Source organism: Euleptes europaea, chromosome 14 (genome assembly GCF_029931775.1).
Source record: "Euleptes europaea isolate rEulEur1 chromosome 14, rEulEur1.hap1, whole genome shotgun sequence".
Classification (NCBI taxonomy): Eukaryota; Metazoa; Chordata; class Lepidosauria; order Squamata; family Sphaerodactylidae; genus Euleptes; species Euleptes europaea.
In genome coordinates, this window is record NC_079325.1 from 580619 (window position 1) to 601078 (window position 20460).

At 52.5% G+C, this 20460-nt stretch overlaps 2 protein-coding genes across 2 annotated transcripts in view; both read left to right on the plus strand.

Moving 5' to 3' along the window:
• ARCN1 (archain 1) overlaps window positions 1-20460 on the plus strand; it is a 281523-nt gene that overhangs the window by 221999 nt on the left and 39064 nt on the right. The gene's annotated exons all lie outside the window — the stretch shown is intronic.
• Window positions 1-20460, plus strand: part of KMT2A (lysine methyltransferase 2A) — a 46185-nt gene that overhangs the window by 10041 nt on the left and 15684 nt on the right. The window contains exons 3-18 of the mRNA XM_056860426.1: window positions 376-3035; window positions 4202-4379; window positions 4633-4867; window positions 5608-5672; window positions 5824-6192; window positions 8616-8689; window positions 9609-9737; window positions 10150-10263; window positions 16018-16164; window positions 16347-16442; window positions 17383-17503; window positions 17651-17764; window positions 18357-18541; window positions 19273-19446; window positions 19852-19962; window positions 20186-20259. Coding sequence (XP_056716404.1) covers window positions 376-3035; window positions 4202-4379; window positions 4633-4867; window positions 5608-5672; window positions 5824-6192; window positions 8616-8689; window positions 9609-9737; window positions 10150-10263; window positions 16018-16164; window positions 16347-16442; window positions 17383-17503; window positions 17651-17764; window positions 18357-18541; window positions 19273-19446; window positions 19852-19962; window positions 20186-20259 — 4846 coding nt within the window. The remainder of the gene's footprint in view (window positions 1-375; window positions 3036-4201; window positions 4380-4632; window positions 4868-5607; window positions 5673-5823; window positions 6193-8615; window positions 8690-9608; window positions 9738-10149; window positions 10264-16017; window positions 16165-16346; window positions 16443-17382; window positions 17504-17650; window positions 17765-18356; window positions 18542-19272; window positions 19447-19851; window positions 19963-20185; window positions 20260-20460) is intronic.

The window sequence follows — 20460 nt, forward strand, 5'->3', positions numbered from 1 at the left end:
CCCTTCCTTCAGCCCCTGGTCTGGGTCGTCTTGGGAACTAATCTTGGTCTTTCAAATGTCGTATTTCAGATGGTCCTGGAATGATATAAGAGGAATTTATAAACTATCTCCAAAGCTACTGTTCCCATTTTATTGTAACTTTAAAGGTCTTGGGGGAAACTAGTCCATTACAATCAGCTAGAAAGAATAATTTTCCCAATGGCAGAGCCTGTTGATTACAGTGCTCAGTATACCTTATCCTATTTCAGAGTAATCCGTTTGCATTGGGTTCTGTCTCAGACCTGTCTGTAGTGTGACTTATGCAGGGGGCTTTGGCAGGATGCAGAGATGCTTAACCTACACTTTCCCTTCCTCCTCCTCCTTCTTCAACCTCAGCCAAGTCTAGTGCACGGAAACCGCGTGGGAGACCCAGGAACAGCTCGGACCGAAGTTCAGCCGTGCTCTCCGAGTCCTCCGCAAGATATTCCCCTTCGAGCAGACCAAAACTCACATCAGTAGAAAAAGTACAGAAGAACGAACTGAAAAGTGGAGAAAAGCGACGAGGGAGGCCTCCTGCCCTTGGCAGCATGAAGTTCAAAGTCAGCCACATGAAGGGCATGCCAGATGCTCAGAAGAGGGGCAAGGAGGAAAAGGAGAATCTAAAGAAAGTAAAGCGGGCGCCGTCCACAGCCTTTCAGCATGCAACAAAAATCAAGACACTAAGAGCAGGCAAGCTCTCCCCACTGAAGTCGAAATTCAAATCTGGCAAGCTCCAGATTGGAAGAAAAGGTATGCAGCTGGTGCGTCGGAGAGGACGGCCACCATCTTCTGATCGTTTAAACACTGCTCTGGCAACAGCAGACAGTCCTCAGCTGGAGAAAGCCCAGAGGATCAGGAAGGAGAAAGACGGCGTCTCACTGCTCCCCAAAGAAGAAAAGCCGGCAGTCCGGCAGAGCCCCCGCAGGATCAAGCCAGTGAGGATTATCCCTTCCTCCAAGAGAACCGATGCCACCATTGCTAAGCAGCTCTTGCAGAAGGCGAAAAAGGGGGCCCAGAAGAAGATTGAGAAAGAAGCAGCCAAGCTGCAGGGCCGGAAGGTGAGGACGCAGCTCAAAAACATCCGCCAGTTTATCATGCCTGTGGTGAGCGCCATCTCTTCCCGGATCATCAAAACCCCCAAGCGCTTCATCGAAGATGAGGACTATGACCCGCCTGTCAAAATTGCCCGCTTGGAGTCGGCACCAAACAGCCGGTTCAGCGCTGCCTCCTGTGGGTCCAGTGAGAAGTCCAGCGGGGCCTCCCATCACTCCTCACAGGTGTCTTCTGATTCCTCCCGGTCCAGCAGTCCCAGTGTCGATACGTCCACCGATTCTCAGGCCTCTGAAGAGATGCAGGGGCTGTCTGAAGAATGCAGCAATGCTCCGGAGGTGGTTCCCTCGGCCATGCCTGGCTCTCAGTCCCCTGAGAACGGGAGTGGCGAGAGGAGGAGGAGGAGAAGGTTTTCCGTGGCAGAGCGAAGTTTTGGGCCCAAGATAGCTAAAAAGCTGCCCAGCCTTCAGAGCGTCTCCCAGCAGCAGTCCTCCTCTGCCTCCCCACCCCCACCACTCCTTACCCCACCCCCTCCCCTTCAGCCAGCTGCTGGCATCTCTGAGCACGCCCCCTGGCTTATGCCTCCCACAATTCCTTTGGCTTCACCCTTTTTACCCTCCTCTGCTGCACCCGTGCAAGAGAAGCGGAAGTCCATTCTTCGAGAGCCGACATTCCGGTGGACCTCTCTAAAGCATTCTAGGTCTGAACCTCAGTACTTTTCCTCAGCGAAATATGCCAAAGAAGGGCTTATCCGCAAACCCATATTTGATAACTTCCGGCCTCCCCCACTGACCCCTGAGGATGTCGGCTTTGCCTCTGGCTTCTCAGCTGCTGGTGCCCCGGCTCCGGCCCGCTTGTTTTCTCCTCTGCACTCTGGGACCAGGTTTGATTTGCACAAGAGGAGCCCTCTGCTTCGAGCTCCGCGATTCACTCCAAGCGAGGCCCACTCGCGCATCTTTGAGTCCGTAACCTTGCCTTCCTCTGTTAGTCGAGCTGCTGGAGGAGCCGCTGCAACATCCATCTCTTTGAGGAAACGAAAGAGGAGAGTGTTCAGCCCCATCCGATCTGAGCCCCGGTCTCCGTCACACTCCATGAGGACAAGAAGTGGGCGGCTGAGTGCCTCCGAGCTGTCTGCTCTCCCGCCCCCATCGTCAGTCTCTTCTTCGCTTGCAAGCATTTCTGTAGGCTCCTTGACCACCAGTGCCTTAAACGCCAGTTTCACTTTTCCTGTCCATTCTCTTTCCCAGCCTGGGGAGTCAGCAGAGAAAAGCCAGAGACCACGGAAGCTGCCGGGTGTCCCTGCGGCAGAGCCCTTCTCCGCCAGCAGCCCCGCTCCCCTTTTCCCATGGTTCACACCAAGTTCCCAGACCGAGAGGGGCAAGAACAAAGACCGAGCCTCTGAGGAGCTGTCCAAAGACAAAGAGAGTGACCGGAGTGTTGAGAAGGAGAAGAGCCGAGAGAGAGACCGAGAGCGGGAGAAAGAAAACAAGCGGGAGTTGCGGAAAGAGAAACGGAAGAAGGCCCCTGAAAACCAGAGCAGCTCTGCTTTGTTCCCGGTGGCTCGTGTCTCCAAAGGGAGAATGGCCGTCCATGAAGACCCCGCCATTTCCTCGTCTGCCAAAAAATCTGTGGGGCGGAAGAAATCAACAGCCACCGACTCGGTGGCTGATGTGCCTGCCGTGGTTCTGGTGGACTCAGCGGCAGCCATCAAGACCAAGATGGCCAAGAGAGGCCGGGGAGGGTTAGAGAAGGCTGGATTGGACATTGGCTTGCCCGCCCCTTCGGTGGAAAAGGAAGACGCCCTGAGGCTGCCTGCAGCTTCCTCCATCAGCTCCATGCTGGCGCACGCAGACAAACTACCCATGACTGACAAGAGGGTGGCCAGTCTTCTCAAGAAGGCAAAAGCCCAGCTGTACAAGATCGAGAAGAGCAAGTCTCTCAAGCAGGTGGACCAGCCAAAGGGACAGGTACGCCCCAAGAGAGAGGGGGGGGGCTCTGGTGGCAAAACGGAGGGCAGAAATGGCCCCTCCCTTTTGAATTGCAAGTGGGAGATTTCTCTCGCTTCATCCCTCCAGTTGTCTGTTGTGCAGAACAGCTACTGTGTTTGGCCCAAAAGGTGATGATGACCTTCAGGATAACACTGTGTATGTATTGTCAAGTCGCAGCTGACTTATGGCAACCCAGTAGGGTTTTCAAGACAAGAAACTAACGGAGGTGCTTTACCATTGCCTTTCCTCTGCACGGCAACCCTGGTATTCCTTGGAGGTCTCCCATCCAAATACTTACCAGGGCCGACCCTGCTTAGCTTCCGAGATCTGATGAGATCGGGCAAACCTGGGCCATCTAGTTCAGGACCAGTATAAGACCAGCCCCCTCAAATAGTAAAAAGTTGAACATGAGAATGGACATCCCTGCATTCCAGAGGTTCTGCTTGACCTCGCCGCCTGTGCTACCAGGCTGCTGAGCCAGCAGGACCACCCATCTTCCTGCCGGTGGCCGAGGGCTGCCCTGGACCCCTCTCTGCATGCTCTACAGCAAAGGTCAGCTGGGCCACATGGCCTAGCTGAGAGAGGGCTGGCTGTGGAGGCATGGGGTGTGGCTCCTCCAATAAGCTGGGTCCTGGATGTGGCAGCCCCCTCCCCCCAGTGGTGCCTGTCATGTCCCACCTTATTTTAGCTGAAAATGTTTTAAAATGTCATCTACAGTTGTTCTTCTCCCATTCCCAAAAAACTTGGGACTTGATGCTTGAGACTACCAGTAGATATTTTCAATCTCACCAAAGTTTTTCTAGTGCCCCCGGGATGCAGTGATCTCTGACAAGTGCTTAGGCAGATATTTGATATGTTTTATATGAGTAGCTGAAGACAGATTCCTTTGCAAGTGACGGTTGGATGGCACATTTTGGGGAATCTTTTACAGGATTAAACTGGCTTTTAAAAATTGCCTGTTTCCACTGTGCCGTCTACGAAAGGGTGGTTTTACTTTGAAACTGAGGTTTTCAGAAGGTTCAGAAAGCTGTGGCTTCTGCATTGCAACTGGCTTTAAATCCATGTAGGGTGCTTAATTCTCCCTGAGCACTCCCGAGAGAAGATTCTCTGGATGATCCGTGTGTTCTTACCTCCTTGAAATGTAGGGTCAAGAGAGCGATTCCTCGGAGGCCTCAGTGCGAGGGCCGCGCATCAAGCACGTTTGCAGGAGAGCGGCTGTTGCGCTTGGGCGCAAGCGAGCAGTCTTTCCAGACGACATGCCTACTCTGAGTGCCTTACCGTGGGAAGAGAGGGAGAAGATCCTGTCTTCCATGGGAAATGACGGTAAATGCCTGGCTGCTGTGGGGCGATGGGAGGCAGAAGAGACGGGGACGGCAGAGCTGTGCCATTAGCCAATCTGGATGGGCTTTCTGCTTGTTGAAAACATTGCTATCTGCCTTGAGTCTTGGTGAGAAATGAAGTCAGGGGATTCCCTGGTAGGGAAGCACCAAGAGGCACTCATGGGAGGGGGTGGCAGCATGTGAAGCTCTTCTCTTTGATGGGCTGCTGAGTTCACAGCTGACGTTTCGTTTGACAGACAAGTCCTCCGTCGCTGGTTCGGAAGAGGCCGAGCCTCCAGTACCGCCCATCAAGCCCATCAAGCCCGTGACCAGACACAAGCCCCCCCCAGAGCCTCCTGTCAAGAAAGGCCGGCGCTCAAGGCGCTGTGGGCAGTGTCCCGGCTGCCAGGTGCCGGAGGACTGCGGTGTCTGTACCAATTGCCTGGATAAGCCAAAGTTTGGGGGGCGTAACATAAAAAAACAGTGCTGCAAGTAAGTGTGTGGGGGCCCCCAGCTTGGAAGGCAGAATACGAGCTCCCAGGCCCATGGGATGGGGGGGGTGCTTTGATTTTTAGCCTGGACTGTCAGTGAAAGGAGCACGAAGGATTCTAAGCCTGGTGACTCTGCCCTGTCCTGAGCCTGACCTCGGTCATGGAGTTGGAAGGGGCAGGCGGAGACTCCAGGTGGCCGGGCAGATTTGGAAGGAAAGGGATGGGGCTCCCTCTCTGCTTGCCCTCCTCTGTTTGCCTTCCTCTTTTCAGGCTTTAGGTCCGTCTCCTTGGTTTGAAATCTCTTTCTAAAAGGGGAGCTGGGGGTGATGCTGCACTGCAGGGTGCTTGTTCTGCGCAGCAGCTCAGCTGAACTTCAGGGCAAGGTTTCAGGCCTCAGAGAGAGGCAATCGGTTGCTCTTCAGGTTGAAAGGCAGCATCTGAGCGCCACAAAAGGCTTTTGGTCCCAGGCAGACACGGCTGCCCCTTCCCACTGCAGAGGTGCCCTCTTCTCTCCCACCCCTGCTCGGATGGGTCTGGGGAGGATTCCCGAAGGAGGCTGGAAGCCTCCCGTGTTCCTGCTTCCGAGTCTGAATGCAGACCCTGGTCACAGAGGCCTCCTCTGAGACGCTTGGAGTCCGAAGAAGCCTGCAGTGCTGGAACTGGAACGCCAGAGGTTTGTGTTGGCAGGGGAGCCTTGCTGTCTCCCTTGTTTACTCTCCCTGGTTTTTCATTTCATCCTAGGATGAGGAAGTGTCAGAACTTGCAGTGGATGCCGTCAAAAGCCTTTCTGCAGAAGCAAGCCAAAGGTAGGGGTTCCTGTTGGGGAGGGGTGGGGAAGGCCTGGTCCTTGTTGTGCCCAGGAGCAGGGCCACGCAGAGGCATCAGCCCAAGCATGTTTGCCGCAGCAGGGGGAGCACCGCTAGGCATCATACCTGATGGGCTCCTTTTCCTTTGCAGCTGTGAAAAAGAAAGAGAAGAAATCCAAGTCCAGTGACAAGAAAGAGAATCATGCCGGGAAGAGCCAGTCCGACTGTGGGCAGAAAGCTGCTTTGCAGCCTGTCCCAGCAAGAGAGGATCACACGGCGAAGAAAGGCAGTGAGCCTGCCCGGAAGCCCAGTGAGGAGAAGAGCGAGGAGGGGCTGCCGTCAGCTCCCCCAGACAACAAACAGGCCCCTCCGCCTGCCGGCAGGAAAACCAGCAAACAGGCCCCGCTGCCTCTGTTGGTGCCCTCCCCTCCACCGCCTAGCTCAGTCCCACCAAGAAAGGAAGCCCCTAAAAGCATCCCTGCTGAGCCCAAGAAGAAGCCCGCTCTGCCTCCAGAGGCAGGTAGGTGCTCGCCTGCATCTGGTGCTACCAGCGGCCTCTTTGAGGCCAGGCATCTGCTGCCTGGGCGGTGCGGGTGAGAAGCGGGGAGAAGGGTGGGTATGCTCAAGGGTGTTTAGCGGGGGTGCATCCCCTGAGGAAGAGCATGGCGGGGAATCCTCACATGTGGGAGCTGCCCCTTGAGCCAGATGCTCTGCTGGCCATGGTGATGGATTAAAACCCTGTGTTCCTCCCCCCCCCACCAACCCATCAGCAGCAGCACCAGAGGCTGCTCAGAAGCCTGAATCAGTAACAGAAGGATTAAAGCAGTCCTCTCCAGTGCACTTGGCACCATCGAGCCAACAATAATGAAAACAGAATAAAAAGTGGGAATGAAAACAAGCAACGAGGATGGCTGAATAAAAACTGGTAGGAAGCTCAGATAAAAGGGGAGACAAAACAACCTCAAGTAATACCTAGGGAGCGAGGGATTAAAAAGCATCTTAAACTCCCGGCCTGATACCTAAATAATGGTGAGTTGCACAGCAGGAGAACCTCGGTGGGAAGGGGATTCCCTCCCCACAGTGGTTCGCCTGTGTGGCCCCTCAGACGAGGGGAGGGGGGGCACGCAGCAGGGCCTCTGCTGGTCTCTGCGGGTTTGTCCAGGAGACAACAGTCCTTCGGGCCTCCTGCTCCCATGTAACAAGTACGGATTCTGCCCATAACTTCAGAGAACTGTGAACTGGAAATAACTCCAGGCTTTTGCTCTTGGCTGCTATCCACAGTATCACGATCCTCCCCGTTTTATCAAATGAGAAAAGGCTGTCCCCTTCTCCAACTTTTTTGATAATACAATATTATTTCTCAGACCGTAGGTCCTTTGTTTCTCTGTTCAGGTAACCAGCAAATGAATTGACACCTGTGTGAATCTTTCTAACTTTTATTGGAAAAGGGAAAGGTTTGTTTTATTAAACAAGACAGTATAAAATAGAGAACTAAAATTATTGAACTTATACAGAATGTAATTAAGCAGGCAAGTATAATCAAATCTCCTAACATTGTTTTAATGCATACTAAAACTAGTTGTCTGTTAGAATAAATCAAAATTCAGTCTCTTATTCATTGCTCTTAAGGAATGTCAAATAAGCCAAAAGGATCCTAATATCTTACCAAGCAAGGGTCCTTCAATCTCTGATAGCTGAGCTTCAGTCCAAGGAAAATCTGATTTGGTCCTCAGACTCATGCATAGTTATAGAGAAAAAGTATCTATCTGATCAATCTCTTAAGTCACTTATCACAATCATGTGACTATTTCCAAGTACCTGGTTGGCTATCGTAATAAGCAAGTCAGCACAAACACATCTGTTCTCTTTATCACATGATGAATACATTTCTGAAATAGCTAGATAGAATACCATAAGCTAGTTCATCAAAATAACCGTTCAAAAACTTTCCCAAAAACTTTCCCAGATTACATCAGCTAAAAACTTTTCCAGGCCTAAAACTTCAAGCAAAAAATGACATAACTACAGGTGTCTCCTTATGCTGGGGATGAGATCATTGCCACTGCGACACCCAGGCCATGCCGGGCTTTGCAGGTCATCAGCACTTCGATATGCCCTTGGGAGCAAACTGGCAGCCATGGTGGAGCCCTTAAAACCAGAAAGGTACCCCTGGCAGCCACCTTGTCCAGCAGCTTCTAATCCATAGAAGCTTCTGGATAGTATTCAAAGCAGCCCCATGTAGAGTGTGCATTGTAGTAGTCCAACCCAGATATACTCCATGCGTGCCCAACTGTGGGAAGATCATGCCTCTGGAGGAAGTGCTGCAGCTGGCACACTGGCCCAAACTGAAAAGGGTGCCTCAGAGGAGATTTGCGCTTTCATCTGCAAGACCTGATCCGGTAGTGCCCCCAGACTGCACACCTGCTCCTTCAGGATAAGGGCAACCCCAGCCAAAGCAGACCCCACCTGGCCACCTTCTGGACTAATGGTACTTGAGTCTTGGCAACCTTCATTCAGCGCATGACCGACTCCAGACAAGGGCTCAGCACTGCCTCTATCCTGATGGCTGGGGAGAGGGGAGCAGAGCCGGGTGTCATCTGCATATGGATGTGACCATACTCCTGGCCTTCAGGTAACCTCACCTGCGGGCTTCACGTAGATGCTGAGCCGCTTGCCACGTGAAGGCCAGCAGGGATTGCTGTATTTCAGATCCCTCAGCAGCCTTCCAGAGCCACCTTCTGGAAACAGCTGGTACCAGTAGGATTGTAACCACCAGCCCTGGCGCAAAGTAGTTCCTCTCCGCAGTTGCCAGAGAGTGGCGGTTTGTCTTGTGCTTTCCACAGCAGTGTCCATAGAACCCTATTTTTCCTCAAGTCCCAAATTCTTCTTGATTTCCAGTGGCAACTCCTAGGTTATGACAAGGTGGCCTTGTACTTTTCCTAGGTGTAGAGCAAAACAAACAAAAGAAAATCGCTCCTCGGCCGAGCTTACCAGTGAAACAGAAGCTGAAAGAGAAGGTAACCTGCTTTTTGAGTTTTGTCTCCAGTTTTTTTGCAGATTTGCTGGTGATCAAAAAGCCTATGAATGTACCACAGATTCAGAACTCCGTCCAGTTCTGCCTCACTCTCTGATGTTGCCACCCATGGGTGGGCTTCTTTTGCTATGACTCCCAGCTCTTCTTTTCCCAAGGGGCGTTTCACATTCCCACTCTGTTTCAGTGTGGCTTGTCCACACGTGGAGCTGCCCTTCTACTGAATCAGGCCATTGATCTGTGAAGATTAATGTTGCCCATTTAGACTGGCATGGCCTCTGGTGGGGTCTCAAGCAGGGGTCTTTCACAGCACCTGCTAGTTGATCCTTTTAACTGGATATGCCAGGGATTGGACCGGGGACCTTCTGCATGCCCAGCAGATCCTCCACCATTGAGCCTTGGCCCCTCCCCAGACTTCAGGCCTTTCGGTCAGACTTCAGGACAAAAAAGATATGTGGGTTTTTAGCCCTAAGAAGCAGCTTATTGGCTTGTCACCATGTGGGAACACTCTTTCTTTAGACAGTAGGGTAATTAGGTTATATTTGAGGGCGCCATAAATACACAGGGTAGGATTATGATTTAGTCAGATTATATTTTTATTATTTTAATTGTCAATTTTATGCATATTTTCTCTATAGTCAGCCACCCTGAGCCCGGTTTGTCGGGAAGGGCAGGGTACAAATGGTATAAAATAAATATGTTACTAAAAGAGAAAGGTAGCGGCTGGAATTAGTTCTACTTTGAAAACTCTACCTGGCCGCTCCCAGACTCTTCTAGGTTTCTTTCACACTGAAAATCAGTGAGAGCTCTTCTCTGGTTCAGGATACAAATAAACAAAGACTTAATCCAGCTTCTCCTTTTGGATCCTGAGAATTTGGGGTTTACAAAATGCCTTAATTCTCCAGGAAAAGCCCCCTCCAGTCAACAAGCCAGAAAACAGCACACTCAACTTGTTAAGCACTCTGTCGAATGGTGGCGGTTCCAAGCAGAAGCCTCTGACGGACGGAGTCCACAGAATCCGAGTGGACTTCAAGGTAAAAGGCGTACTTGGGTGTTGCATGTTCTTTTCTTTACTGTGAGCACAGCTCTTAGGAGCTTGTGAGATGCAGAGACGTCCCCTCCTTTCTCTAAAAAACTGTTCTGCCAAGAGTCGCTTAAATCTGTGGTGGCTTTTAATGCCCAAGGATAGGAAAACCCTCTTCCCCGCCCCCCTTAGAGAGTCCTGTGGCTGGCCCCTTGAAAACTCTTCAGGAGTCCTTGATGTAAGAAAATTGGGGTTGCAGAGGCTCCCTAGCTGAATGCACCACATGTGATGGGAGTGTTGGCAAAGTAAGCAGTTTAACGGATGGTTTTGCAGCATCTTTATAGCGCTGCTTGATGCCTGAATTCCTGCCATAGCTGGATCCATTGTCAGAATTCTCACTTGCTCCCTTTAATGGTTTTTAGGAGGACTGTGAATCCGAGAACGTTTGGGAGATGGGCGGTTTGGGTATTCTGACCTCTGTACCGATAACTCCAAGAGTGGTCTGCTTCCTCTGTGCCAGCAGCGGGCACGTAGAGGTAAGAAGTCTGACGCCAGCCGTGTCTATCAAGCAGTTCAAGAGGGGGGTAAGCCTGTGCAGTTTTTTGAGTCGCCTGGAATCTAAGGAAAAGTGTGATTTGAAGCTGGAGTGTAACACTCAACAAATGCTGTCATTTTGCAGAACAAGCTACTGTTTGAAATGCTGCTCCAACAGCCCCTGAAAGCAAAGGCGAGAGCCTGTGTGTGCGTGTGTGTGTGTGTTGGTGCCCCCAGGACCAGCTCTGACATGTCCTAGGGTGGGGGTTTCCATCATTTATTCATATAGCAACAGAGCACTTTACAAGCCGCACGAGCACAGGCCGCTGCCCCGAGTAGCTCACGGTCTGAAATCTGGAGGTGGGGGCGGGGGGCAAACCAAGGAAGAATCTACAGGCTTCCTGGCCCCATGTTCTCAGGATGCTTTTCCAGCAGCGGGGTGTGTGTGTGCCGAAGGGGGTGCCGTGCGCAGGTGTCCTGGAATACAAGGATGGGAGGGGGTCAAGAGGATGAGGTGGTGCTAGGTCCGGGAGGAAGCCCGTGTAAGGAGGGGAGTCACGAGGCTGGAGAGGCAAACAATAAGGGTGGCAAAGCTTGGGGCTGAGGGGAGAGGGGGCCAAGGTGGGCTGCAGAAGGTTAGGGAGGGGGAGGAGGTCTTGTTGACCAAGGCGAGAGGAAGAGGGGGCCACGTCTAGCGCCAAGGGGCCAGCACAGCGGGAGGAACGGCAGGGAGGGGTGGAGAGCTGGGGGGGGTCCCCGAGGGGCAGGGAGGGAGGAGGAACGTATGGCGGTCAGGGATCCACCGTCTCACTTGTTCTCTCCCAGAAGTCTTCAGCTGCAGGAGAGCATTGAGTGAAATGGAAAGCGTTGGATGGAGGGAAGGTTGAGCACTGGGCCGTGGGAAGCTGGGCCACAGGCGAAGGGGCGGCAGCTACTGCAGAGCCGGGAGGAAGCCAAAGGGGCTAGAGTGGGAGAAGGGCCGGTTCTTCCGCCAGCAGGTGGAAGGAGCAAGAGGCAGGGCGGACTGTGTGCAGTTTGGAAGGGGGTGCCTAAGAGCTTCTCCACAACCGAGAGCCCTGGGGCCAGCAGTACTCAGGGCGGTGTGCGGTAGAGAGTCGGTCCACAGGTGGAGAACCAAAGAGGGAGCTGAGGGGAGGGTCACCCCGCATCAGCTTGGGGGTCTTGTCAGAGAGGATGGAGGTGAGGCAGGCACTGGAGTGGGGCGGGGTGAGGGGGCTGTCACACAGAGAGCTCAAGGGCTTTGAAGGTGGGAAGGCAATGGGGTGGGGGTGAGCTGGGGCTGGAATGGCAGGATTGACAAGACGACCTCCGTGGCCATCGGGGGAAGGTGAGCGGAAGAAGGGAGGCCTCCAGAAGAGAAGGCAGCAACCGTGCCCGTGTGGGGACCAGGCCGGGGAGGGACTGAGAGTGGAAGGTTAGGGACGGGGAGGAGGTCATGTTGACCAAGGCGATGACCAAGACAGATGGATCTGTCGGGGGATGGTTTACACCTCACGAGGGTAGGAAAAAATGTGTTTGGTGAGAGCCTTGCAAACCTGATCAGGAGGGCTTTAAACTAAATCTTATGGGGGAGCGAGACAACAACTTAAAGCCTTGTATGCTTGACAATACCTGGAGACGAGAACAATAAAGACTTGCAGGGAGTGGCATGTATGCAAGGAAACAAAAACTCATAGGTAAGTACAGAAACAAAAACCACGGGGCGCATAAACCATGGATTCCGATGTCTGTACACTAATGCGCAGAGTATGGAAAACAAGCAGGAAGAACTCGAAGCCCTAATACAGGAAGGGGATTTTGACCTAATAGGCATTTCTGAAACTTGGTGGGATGTCACTCATGATTGGAATATTAAGATTGAGGGGTACAACTTGTTTAAAAGGGATAGACAGATAAGGAAGGGGGGAGGAGTAGCACTGTATGTCAAAGATGTGTACACTTGTGAAGAAGTACATGAATCTGAGCATGGTAGTGCAGTTGAGACCCTATGGGTAAACATAAAAGGAATAAGAAATAATCGTGATATCCTGGTGGGGGTCTGCTATCGACTGCCAAACCAGGCAGAGGACTCGGATGGGATGCTCCTAGACCAGATCACAAAGTTCTCAAAGAGAAGGGACATGGTGGTCATGGGAGATTTTAATTACCCGGGTATCTGTTGGAAGTCCAACACTGCTAAAAATGCAAGATCCAATCAATTCCTGACTTGTCTTGCTGACAACTTCCTATTCCAGAAGGTGGACAGGGAAACAAGGGGGTCTGCTATCTTAGACTTGATTCTCACCAACAGGGAAGAACTGGTCGATGAGGTTAAAGTAGTAGGCACCCTGGGTAGTAGTGACCACGTACTCTTGGAATTTACAATCTTGGGGAAAGGAAAACCTGTACATAGACATATAGGTTGGACTTTAAAAGAGCAAATTTGAACAAACAACCTTATGCTAGGTAGAATCCCATGGTCAGAAATACTTAAGGAGAAGGGAGTTCAAGAAGGGTGGGTGTTTCTTAAAAGTAAAATACTGAAGGCGCAATCCCAAACCATTCCTATGAGAAAGAAAAATGGGAGGAGCCTAAAGAGGCCAGGGTGGCTCCATAAACAGCTTTTTGAAGAGTTGAGAAATAAAAAAGACTCATTTAGGAAGTGGAAGGAGGGCCTTATAACCAAAGAGGAATATAAACAAATAACTAGTGCTTGTAGGGAGAGTGTTAGGAAAGCTAAAGCTCAGTATGAACTTAGGCTAGCGAGAGATACTAAACGCAACAAAAAAGGGTTCTTTTCCTATGTACAGAGTAGGAGTAAGAACAAGGACAAGATAAGCCCATTGCGTGGACTGGAAAGTGAAATTGTAACAGGAGATGAGAGGGCAGAACTCCTCAATTCCTACTTTTCCTCAGTCTTTTCTGGTGAGAGAAGTTGTGCTCAACATGGCATAAACAGAACATGTGATGAGGGAAGGGATTTGCAGCCTAGAATTGGCATGGGGTAGTGCACAAACACCTGGTTTCTTTAAATGAAACAAAATCCTCTGGGCCAAATGAATTGTACCCAAGGGTACTCAAAGAACTTGCAGATGTAATTTCAGAACCTCTGTCCATTATTTTTGAAAAATCTTGGCAAACAGGTGAGGTGCCAGAAGATTGGAGGCGGGCAAATGTTGTCCCCATCTTCAAGAAGGGGAAAAAGGAGGATCTGGGTAACTACCGACCCATCAGCTTGACTTCTATACCAGGAAAAGTGTTCGAACAAATCATCAAACAGTCCGTCCTTGAATATTTAGAAAGGATGGATCTGATCACTAAGAGCCAGTATGGGTTTCTCAAGAATAAGTCATGTCAGACTAATCTTATCTCCTTTTTTGAGAAAGTTACTACCTTGCTGGATTGGGAATGCTGTAGACATAGTTTCTCTAGATTTCAGTAAGGCTTTTGATAAGGTTCCAGTATTCTAGCTGACAAATTGGGAAAATGTGGGTTAGATCCTATTATTGTTGGGTGGATCTGCAACTGGTTGACAGATCTTACCCAAAGAGTGCTAGTTAATGGTTCCTCATCCAGTTGGAGAGAAGTGACTAGTGGAGTTCCTCAGGGATCTGTGCTGGGCCCTGTGTTGTTCAACATCTTTATAAATGATTTGGATGAAGGAATAGAGGGGATGCTTATTAAATTTGCAGATGATATTAAATTGGGAGGGGTAGCAAATACGGTAGAAGACAGAGCCAAGATGCAGGATGATCTTGACAGGCGTGATCTGGACACTTCGCCCATCGGCTAGAACTAATAAAATGCACTTCAACAAAGACAAATGTAAAATTCTGCATTTAGGTAAGAAAAATCAAATGCATAATTATAGGATGGGGGAGACTTGTCTGAGCAGTAGTGTGCGCAAAAAGGATCTTGGGGTCTTAGTAGACCAAACACTGAACATGAGTCAGCAGTGTGATGCGGTAGCTAAAAATGCAAATGCGGTCTTGGGCTGCATCAACAGAAGTATAGTGTCCAGATCACGCGAAGTGATGGTATTGCTTTACTCCGCTCTGGTTAGACATCAACTAGAGTACTGTGTTCAGTTTTGGGCACCACAATTTAAGAAAGATGTAGACAAGCTGGAACGTGTCCAGAGAAGGGCAACAAAGATGGTGAGGGGTCTGGAGACCAAGTGCTATGAGGAAAGGTTGAAGGAGCTGGGTATGTTTAGCCTGAAGAGGAGAAAACAGAGAGGGGATCGGATAACCATGTTCAAGTACTTGAGGGGCTGTCATATTAAGGATGGTGCCGAGTTGTTGCCCAAGAAGGTCGGACCAGAACCAACGGGTTGAAATTAAATCCAAAGAGTTTCCATCTAGACATTAGGAAGAATTTTCTAACAGTTAGAGCGGTTCCTCAGTGGAACAGGCTTCCTCGGGAGGTGGTAAGCTCTCCTTCCCTTGAGGTTTTTAAGAAGAGGTTGGATGGCCATCTGTCAGCAATGCTGATTCTGTGACCTTAGGCAGATGATGAGAGGGAGGGCATCTTGGCCATCTTCTGGTCACTAGGTGTGGGGGGAGGTAGTTGTGAATTTCCTGCATTGTGCAGGGGGTTGGACTTGATGACCCTGGTGGTCCCTTCCAACTCTATGGTTCTATGGAAGAGATGGCGGAAGGCTTTCTGCGTGACGGAGCAGCAATTGCAGGGCAAGCAGGAGAGGTGGGGGTGGGGCGAATGGGGGTGCTCTTCAGGGAGCAATGGAAGGGCACAGGGAAGGGGAGCGGAGTGGGGTGGTTCCCCGAGACCTGTGGAGTGCATGCTGATGGTGCTGATCTGGCCCCACCCCTTAGACGCAGTCCAGGAGCTGCTTGGGAAATGGCCAACGGGGCGGGAGCCAGGGGCGGGAGTTAGCAGGCACAAAGAAGGAAAAAAAGAACCACCAGCAGAAATGGGCCCGGCAGGTGCAGGACTTGGAAGAGGGGAGCTCCTTAGATGGAGCCCCTCAGTCCATGCCCCGGAGGACGTTGGGATGTGGTCATAGGCAGGAAGGTCCAGTATAATGAAGAGGGGTGGGCAGAAAGGGCAGGGGGGCCATTGACGGCTCGCAAAGGGTCACAGCCTGCCATGCAGACTTGCCCGTCGGTTAAAATGTGCCCAGGGGAGCCCTTATCTGGATGCTCTCTGCCTTCAGAGGTGGCAGGGAGGTTGTGCACTTCTGGAACGCCCTCCCCAGAGCCTCTCACATGGCGTCTTAAGAACCTGTTGGACACCAGGCAAAGATGGCCTTTTGGGCAGATCTTGGAACGGATCGCTTGTGATGCTGTTGCTGTTTTGATTGCTGTTCATGTGGTTGATTTTTTTTATTATTGCTGTTGGGGTTTACAGATAGTTTTATTTGTCAGCTTTCTCGGAAGCCCTTTGAAGTACAGGGCAGGGGTATAAATGCTCTTTAAATAAGGTGTCTGGGGAATGGCGATGTTGACTTTGTGTTAGGTTCCTACCAGCTGCTAAGGGGAGTGTTTTTAAGCTGCTCTGGAACAGACGAGGTGAAATTCGGGGGGGGGGGCATACTGGGTGGCAGAGCCCCTGGTCCCATTGAGACGTCACTCTTCCTTGTGGCGCCCAGAGGACTGCCCTGGGGATGGGCTTTGTGGGTCCATACCCTTGTGGTGGACCTGGCCGGAGGGCAGCTGGGTTGCACGGGGGAGGGAGAGTAGACGCCCCCCCCACAGCTGAGCCCGCTGCCCCTCGTCTCTCCCCTCCCCCTGCAGTTCGTGTATTGCCAAGTGTGCTGTGAGCCCTTCCACAAGTTCTGCCTGGAGGAGAGTGAGCGGCCCCCGGAGGACCAGCTGGAGAACTGGTGCTGCCGCCGCTGTCGATTCTGCCACGTGTGCGGGAGGCAGCATCAGGCCACCAAGGTACCTTCCGGCCCCCAGGGGAGCAGGGGGAGCAGGGTTGGTGGGCATCGCCACTGGGTGAGGGTCTCTTCCCAGATGGCCCAGAAAGTCACGTCTGGTTTTGCGGTACTTGGGTCTCTGAGGGGCAGCGGGAGAGTCTGGCGTGAGGCCAGCATTGCTGCTGTGCTCCCATCTTTCTGCAGCAGCTGCTAGAGTGCAACAAGTGCCGAAACAGCTTCCACCCAGAGTGCCTGGGGCCAAACTACCCGACCAAGCCGACCAAGAAGAAGAAGGTTTGGGTGAGTGAGTTCCAGCAGTGAAGCCAGCTCTGCGGTTTCATCGCCTGCAAGGGAACGGCAAAGTCGCCTTGCGGAGCAGATGAAATGTGAGGGGCATCATTCTCTGCCCGTCTGGGTTGTCCTGATGTAGCCGTCCATTCCTGCCAACCGCTCTCTTCCGGGCCCCTAGTGGGTTGCTTTCCACACTAGAGCCCCCTGCCAAGAAGCCCAGCCAGCTGGAGGAGCCCCACATGGAACTCCTCGTTCCTCTTTGCAGCCATCACAGCCGAGGTGTGGGCCGCTGCAAGCCAGACCCTCCCTCCTTGGGCTCATTCCATGACACGTAAAAAAAAGCGTAGAGTTGGAGCCGCCTTGCTATCAACACAATTATTCAGTTATTCAATTATCCCTTTAATTACCCTCAGTTGCTCCTTCGTTATTTCAGATTTCACTACCACGGTTACACTGTTGATTACTAGCTGAAGTGCTGAGAAAATGACTGCATCATGCCTGAGCAGATTAAAAGTCAGGAGAGGGACCTCTGCTCTGCCTGCTGCTCCCTCTGCGAACTCCTGGCAGCAGCGTCCCTGACAGCCCCCGTTTCCGTTGGGGCTGGGGGGCTGGAGCTCAACCGCTGTCCGAAAGCCACGTGGGAAGGGACCTGTTGGCGGTCCAGCCCCAAAATGGCGAGGGACTCCCAGCCGTGTTTCCTGCTGCTTGCCTTGAGAAGCCCGCCTCCTGCCGGGGGCCCCCAGAGCACCCTGGACCAGGATGGTGGGGCAGTTTTGTTCAGAGTCTGAGAAAGGATATCTGACAATCAGACACGAGGGCCAACAGTGGCACGCAGTGGGATGGTGGCGCTGTGGCCTTGATGGTCCGTAGTAGCTGGGGAGACGAACAGGGAAAACTGCCATAAATGAGAACCTGGAGCCTCGAGCGAAAGGCCGTCTTGTCTTTCCAGATCTGCACCAAATGCGTTCGATGCAAGAGCTGCGGTGCGACAACGCCAGGCAAAGGGTGGGATGCCCAGTGGTCTCATGACTTCTCACTGTGCCATGATTGTGCCAAGCTCTTTGCAAAAGGTACTGGGACCTGGTTGGTGGCGGCGGGAGGGGCAAGGAGCGCCACTGTCTGTGCTACGTGAGAGGAGACGGCTCTCGTGGGCCGGGCTTGTCTTCCTGGGTCTCTGGCCGCGCCCCTCTTGAGCTGAATGCTGCGCCTGCTTGCAGGGAACTTCTGCCCACTCTGTGACAAGTGCTATGATGACGATGACTACGAGAGCAAGATGATGCAGTGCGGGAAATGCGACCACTGGGTCCACTCCAAGTGCGAAAATCTCTCAGGTGAGACCCTGCCTTGCGAAGAGCAGCCATCAGGAGAAGCAGGCCATCTTTGGCCTCTCAGCCCGCCCTCCCTCCAGGGAGCTCAGGACTGGAGTACAAATTCTGCCCTCATAACAACCCTGTGAGGTAGGCTAGGCCAGGTGAGGGTAACTAGTTCAGAGCGACTCAAAGCTGCATGGATTTGAGTCCACACCACTGTTCTCGGTGGGCTCTCCACGCTGACTTGTGCTGGAGGAGTGGGTTGTGATTTATTTCCTCCTGCCCTAGTCCATGTTTGCGGGGGGGGGGGAATATGTGAGAAGCTGCTCTGGGTACTGAGAAGAGGGCCACCCACCCCACTTTGGGGACCGGTGAAAGCTGGGTGGCAGCTGTTGCATCTGCTCCAGAGCCTCCACAGGACAGGCAGATGCGCGCCCAGAGTTTGTCGGGATCATGCAATATTCTCCAGCCCCCAGAGGGGGAAACCATAATGCCAAACCCTCCAATGTGCACTGCCAGCCCCCAAGATATGGCCCCCTGCCTGGCCTTTCTGTCTGGCCCAGCTTGGATCTGCCTGGGTCAGCTGTCTGTCGTTTGTCCACTCTCCCTTCAGATGAGATGTATGAGATCCTCTCCAGCCTGCCAGAGAGTGTGGCTTACACGTGCATTAACTGCACCGAGCAGCACCCTGCTGAGTGGCGCCTGGCGCTGGAGAACGAGCTGCAGCTGTCCTTGAAGCAGGTTGTGGCGTCCCTGCTCAGTTCCCGGACCACCATCCACTTGCTGCGCTACAGACAGGTGGGCCTCCCTCTCCTCCTCCTCCTCTGTCAGGCGCTGACTCGCTCGTTGGCCTGCTTGCTGGGAGCTCCCGCAGAAGAGCAGGCCGAGCAAGGATCCCGTGGCCAGCAGAGGTTCCGTTTGGTGTCCCCCAGTTTCAGAGAGGGAGATGGGGAGGATTGTAGGCAGACTGAGCTGCGGCCCTTTCCGAAGCTCGAGTCCTGCAGAGTGTTTCCCTGGGCAGAAGGATTTGTGCCCAGGAAGCCCCCAGGAACCCCCAAGGCTCCCCCCAGTGCTGCTCCTGGGGTAGAAGTGGGAGCGGGGGGTGGTGAGGTAGTTGTTCTCCGCAGGCAGAAATCCTTCTGTCCTCGGGAACAATCTGGGGTAGATCCAAGCCCTAAGCCTCCGTTGCTCTGGGGCCTCCAAGCTTCCCTTTTGCTTTCCAGGGCAGTGCCCACATGCCCCTGGAGATGCCTCTTCTTGATTTGGGGGGGGTATTTGGGCCTGCTGGCCAGTGCGGCACAAGCCCCTACAGCTAGTATTTGCACGGCCCATATGCCCCGGCTTTGCAGGATGGCTTGGGGTTGGCCTTTCCCTTAAAGCAGACGGTCTCTCTTTCTGTTCCAGCCTCCTGCAGTTCCCTTCAGTCATGCATCAGTAGTCCATTGATGCCTGAATGTCTCGCTGGTTTGTTTATCATCTCGTGGCATGTCTTGTTCAGAGTCAGGAAACATTCTGCCCTCTGTCTCCAGGCAGCCAAGCCCCCTGATTTAAATCCTGAGACCGAGGAAAGCATTCCATCCCGAACCTCTCCGGAAGGCCCCGACCCTCCTGTGCTAACCGAAGTCAGTAAGCAGGAGGAGCAGCAGCCTCTGGACCTGGAGGGAGTGAAAAGAAAACTGGACCAAAAAGGCTACTCTTCAGTGGTAGGTTGCGCTTCAGGCAGCATGGGTTGGAATCATAGAGTTGGAAGGGACCACCAGGGTCATCTAGTCCAACTCCCTGCACAATGGGTTGGGGCGGGGGCTGCCGGGAAATAGTGATCAGACCGCTGTGCTGTTCCTGAATGGCGCTGAAGCAGGCCTTAAGGTGCTGCCTTTTTGCCGTGGCTTCCTCCTATGCACCTTGGCCGTGCCGGGGCTTCCTGGGCAGTCAGCTGTTAATCCCCGGCCAGCTACTGTTCTGGAGAACAGGGTAGGGGACGGAAGCGGGCTGATGGAGCAGGGTGGCCCTCTTCTCTTGGAGGGGAGGGCTGTCTTTCACATATCAGGATCCTGCAGAAGAGGACTGTGCGGTGAGTGCTGCTGTGTGTATCTGTGTGCCCCTTTTAGCTGGAATTGAGTGATGATATCGTAAAGATCATTCAAGCAGCCATGAACGCCGACGGAGGGCAGCCAGAACTCAAGAGAGCCAATAGCCTGGTGAAGTCCTTTTTTATTCGGGTAAGCCAAGTTCGCCCATTCCCAAAGCGGGAGGGTGCTTTCCGCACAGTGGCTTCCAAAGGGGCTCATATTCCTCTTGCGTGGCTCTCTGCAACAAATAGGTGTCTTGGCTTGGCATATTTGAAGTCCATAATAAATACTTCGTGATTGTGAATTTGAAGAAGTTTCTTGAAATGTTTAGTGCTGTCTTGGACAACATTTATTAAAAAATCTTTCCTTTTAGCAAATGGAACGCGTTTTTCCATGGTTCAGTGTTAAGAAATCAAGGTTTTGGGAACCTAATAAAGTCACAACCAAGTAAGTAAGTGCTGTGCGGTTGAGCCAAGGTGGGGTCAGAGCTGCGGCATGCGGGCAGTAAAGCAGGGATACTGTTGTCAGGCTGGCTGCTGTGTTTTGCAGAGCAGTTGCCTGCAGAGGTGCAATCGGCCGCCTGGGAGTGCTGGGTGTTACGCACACCTTGTTGCATGGGTTTTGGGGGGCCTGAGTCCATCCATTGGC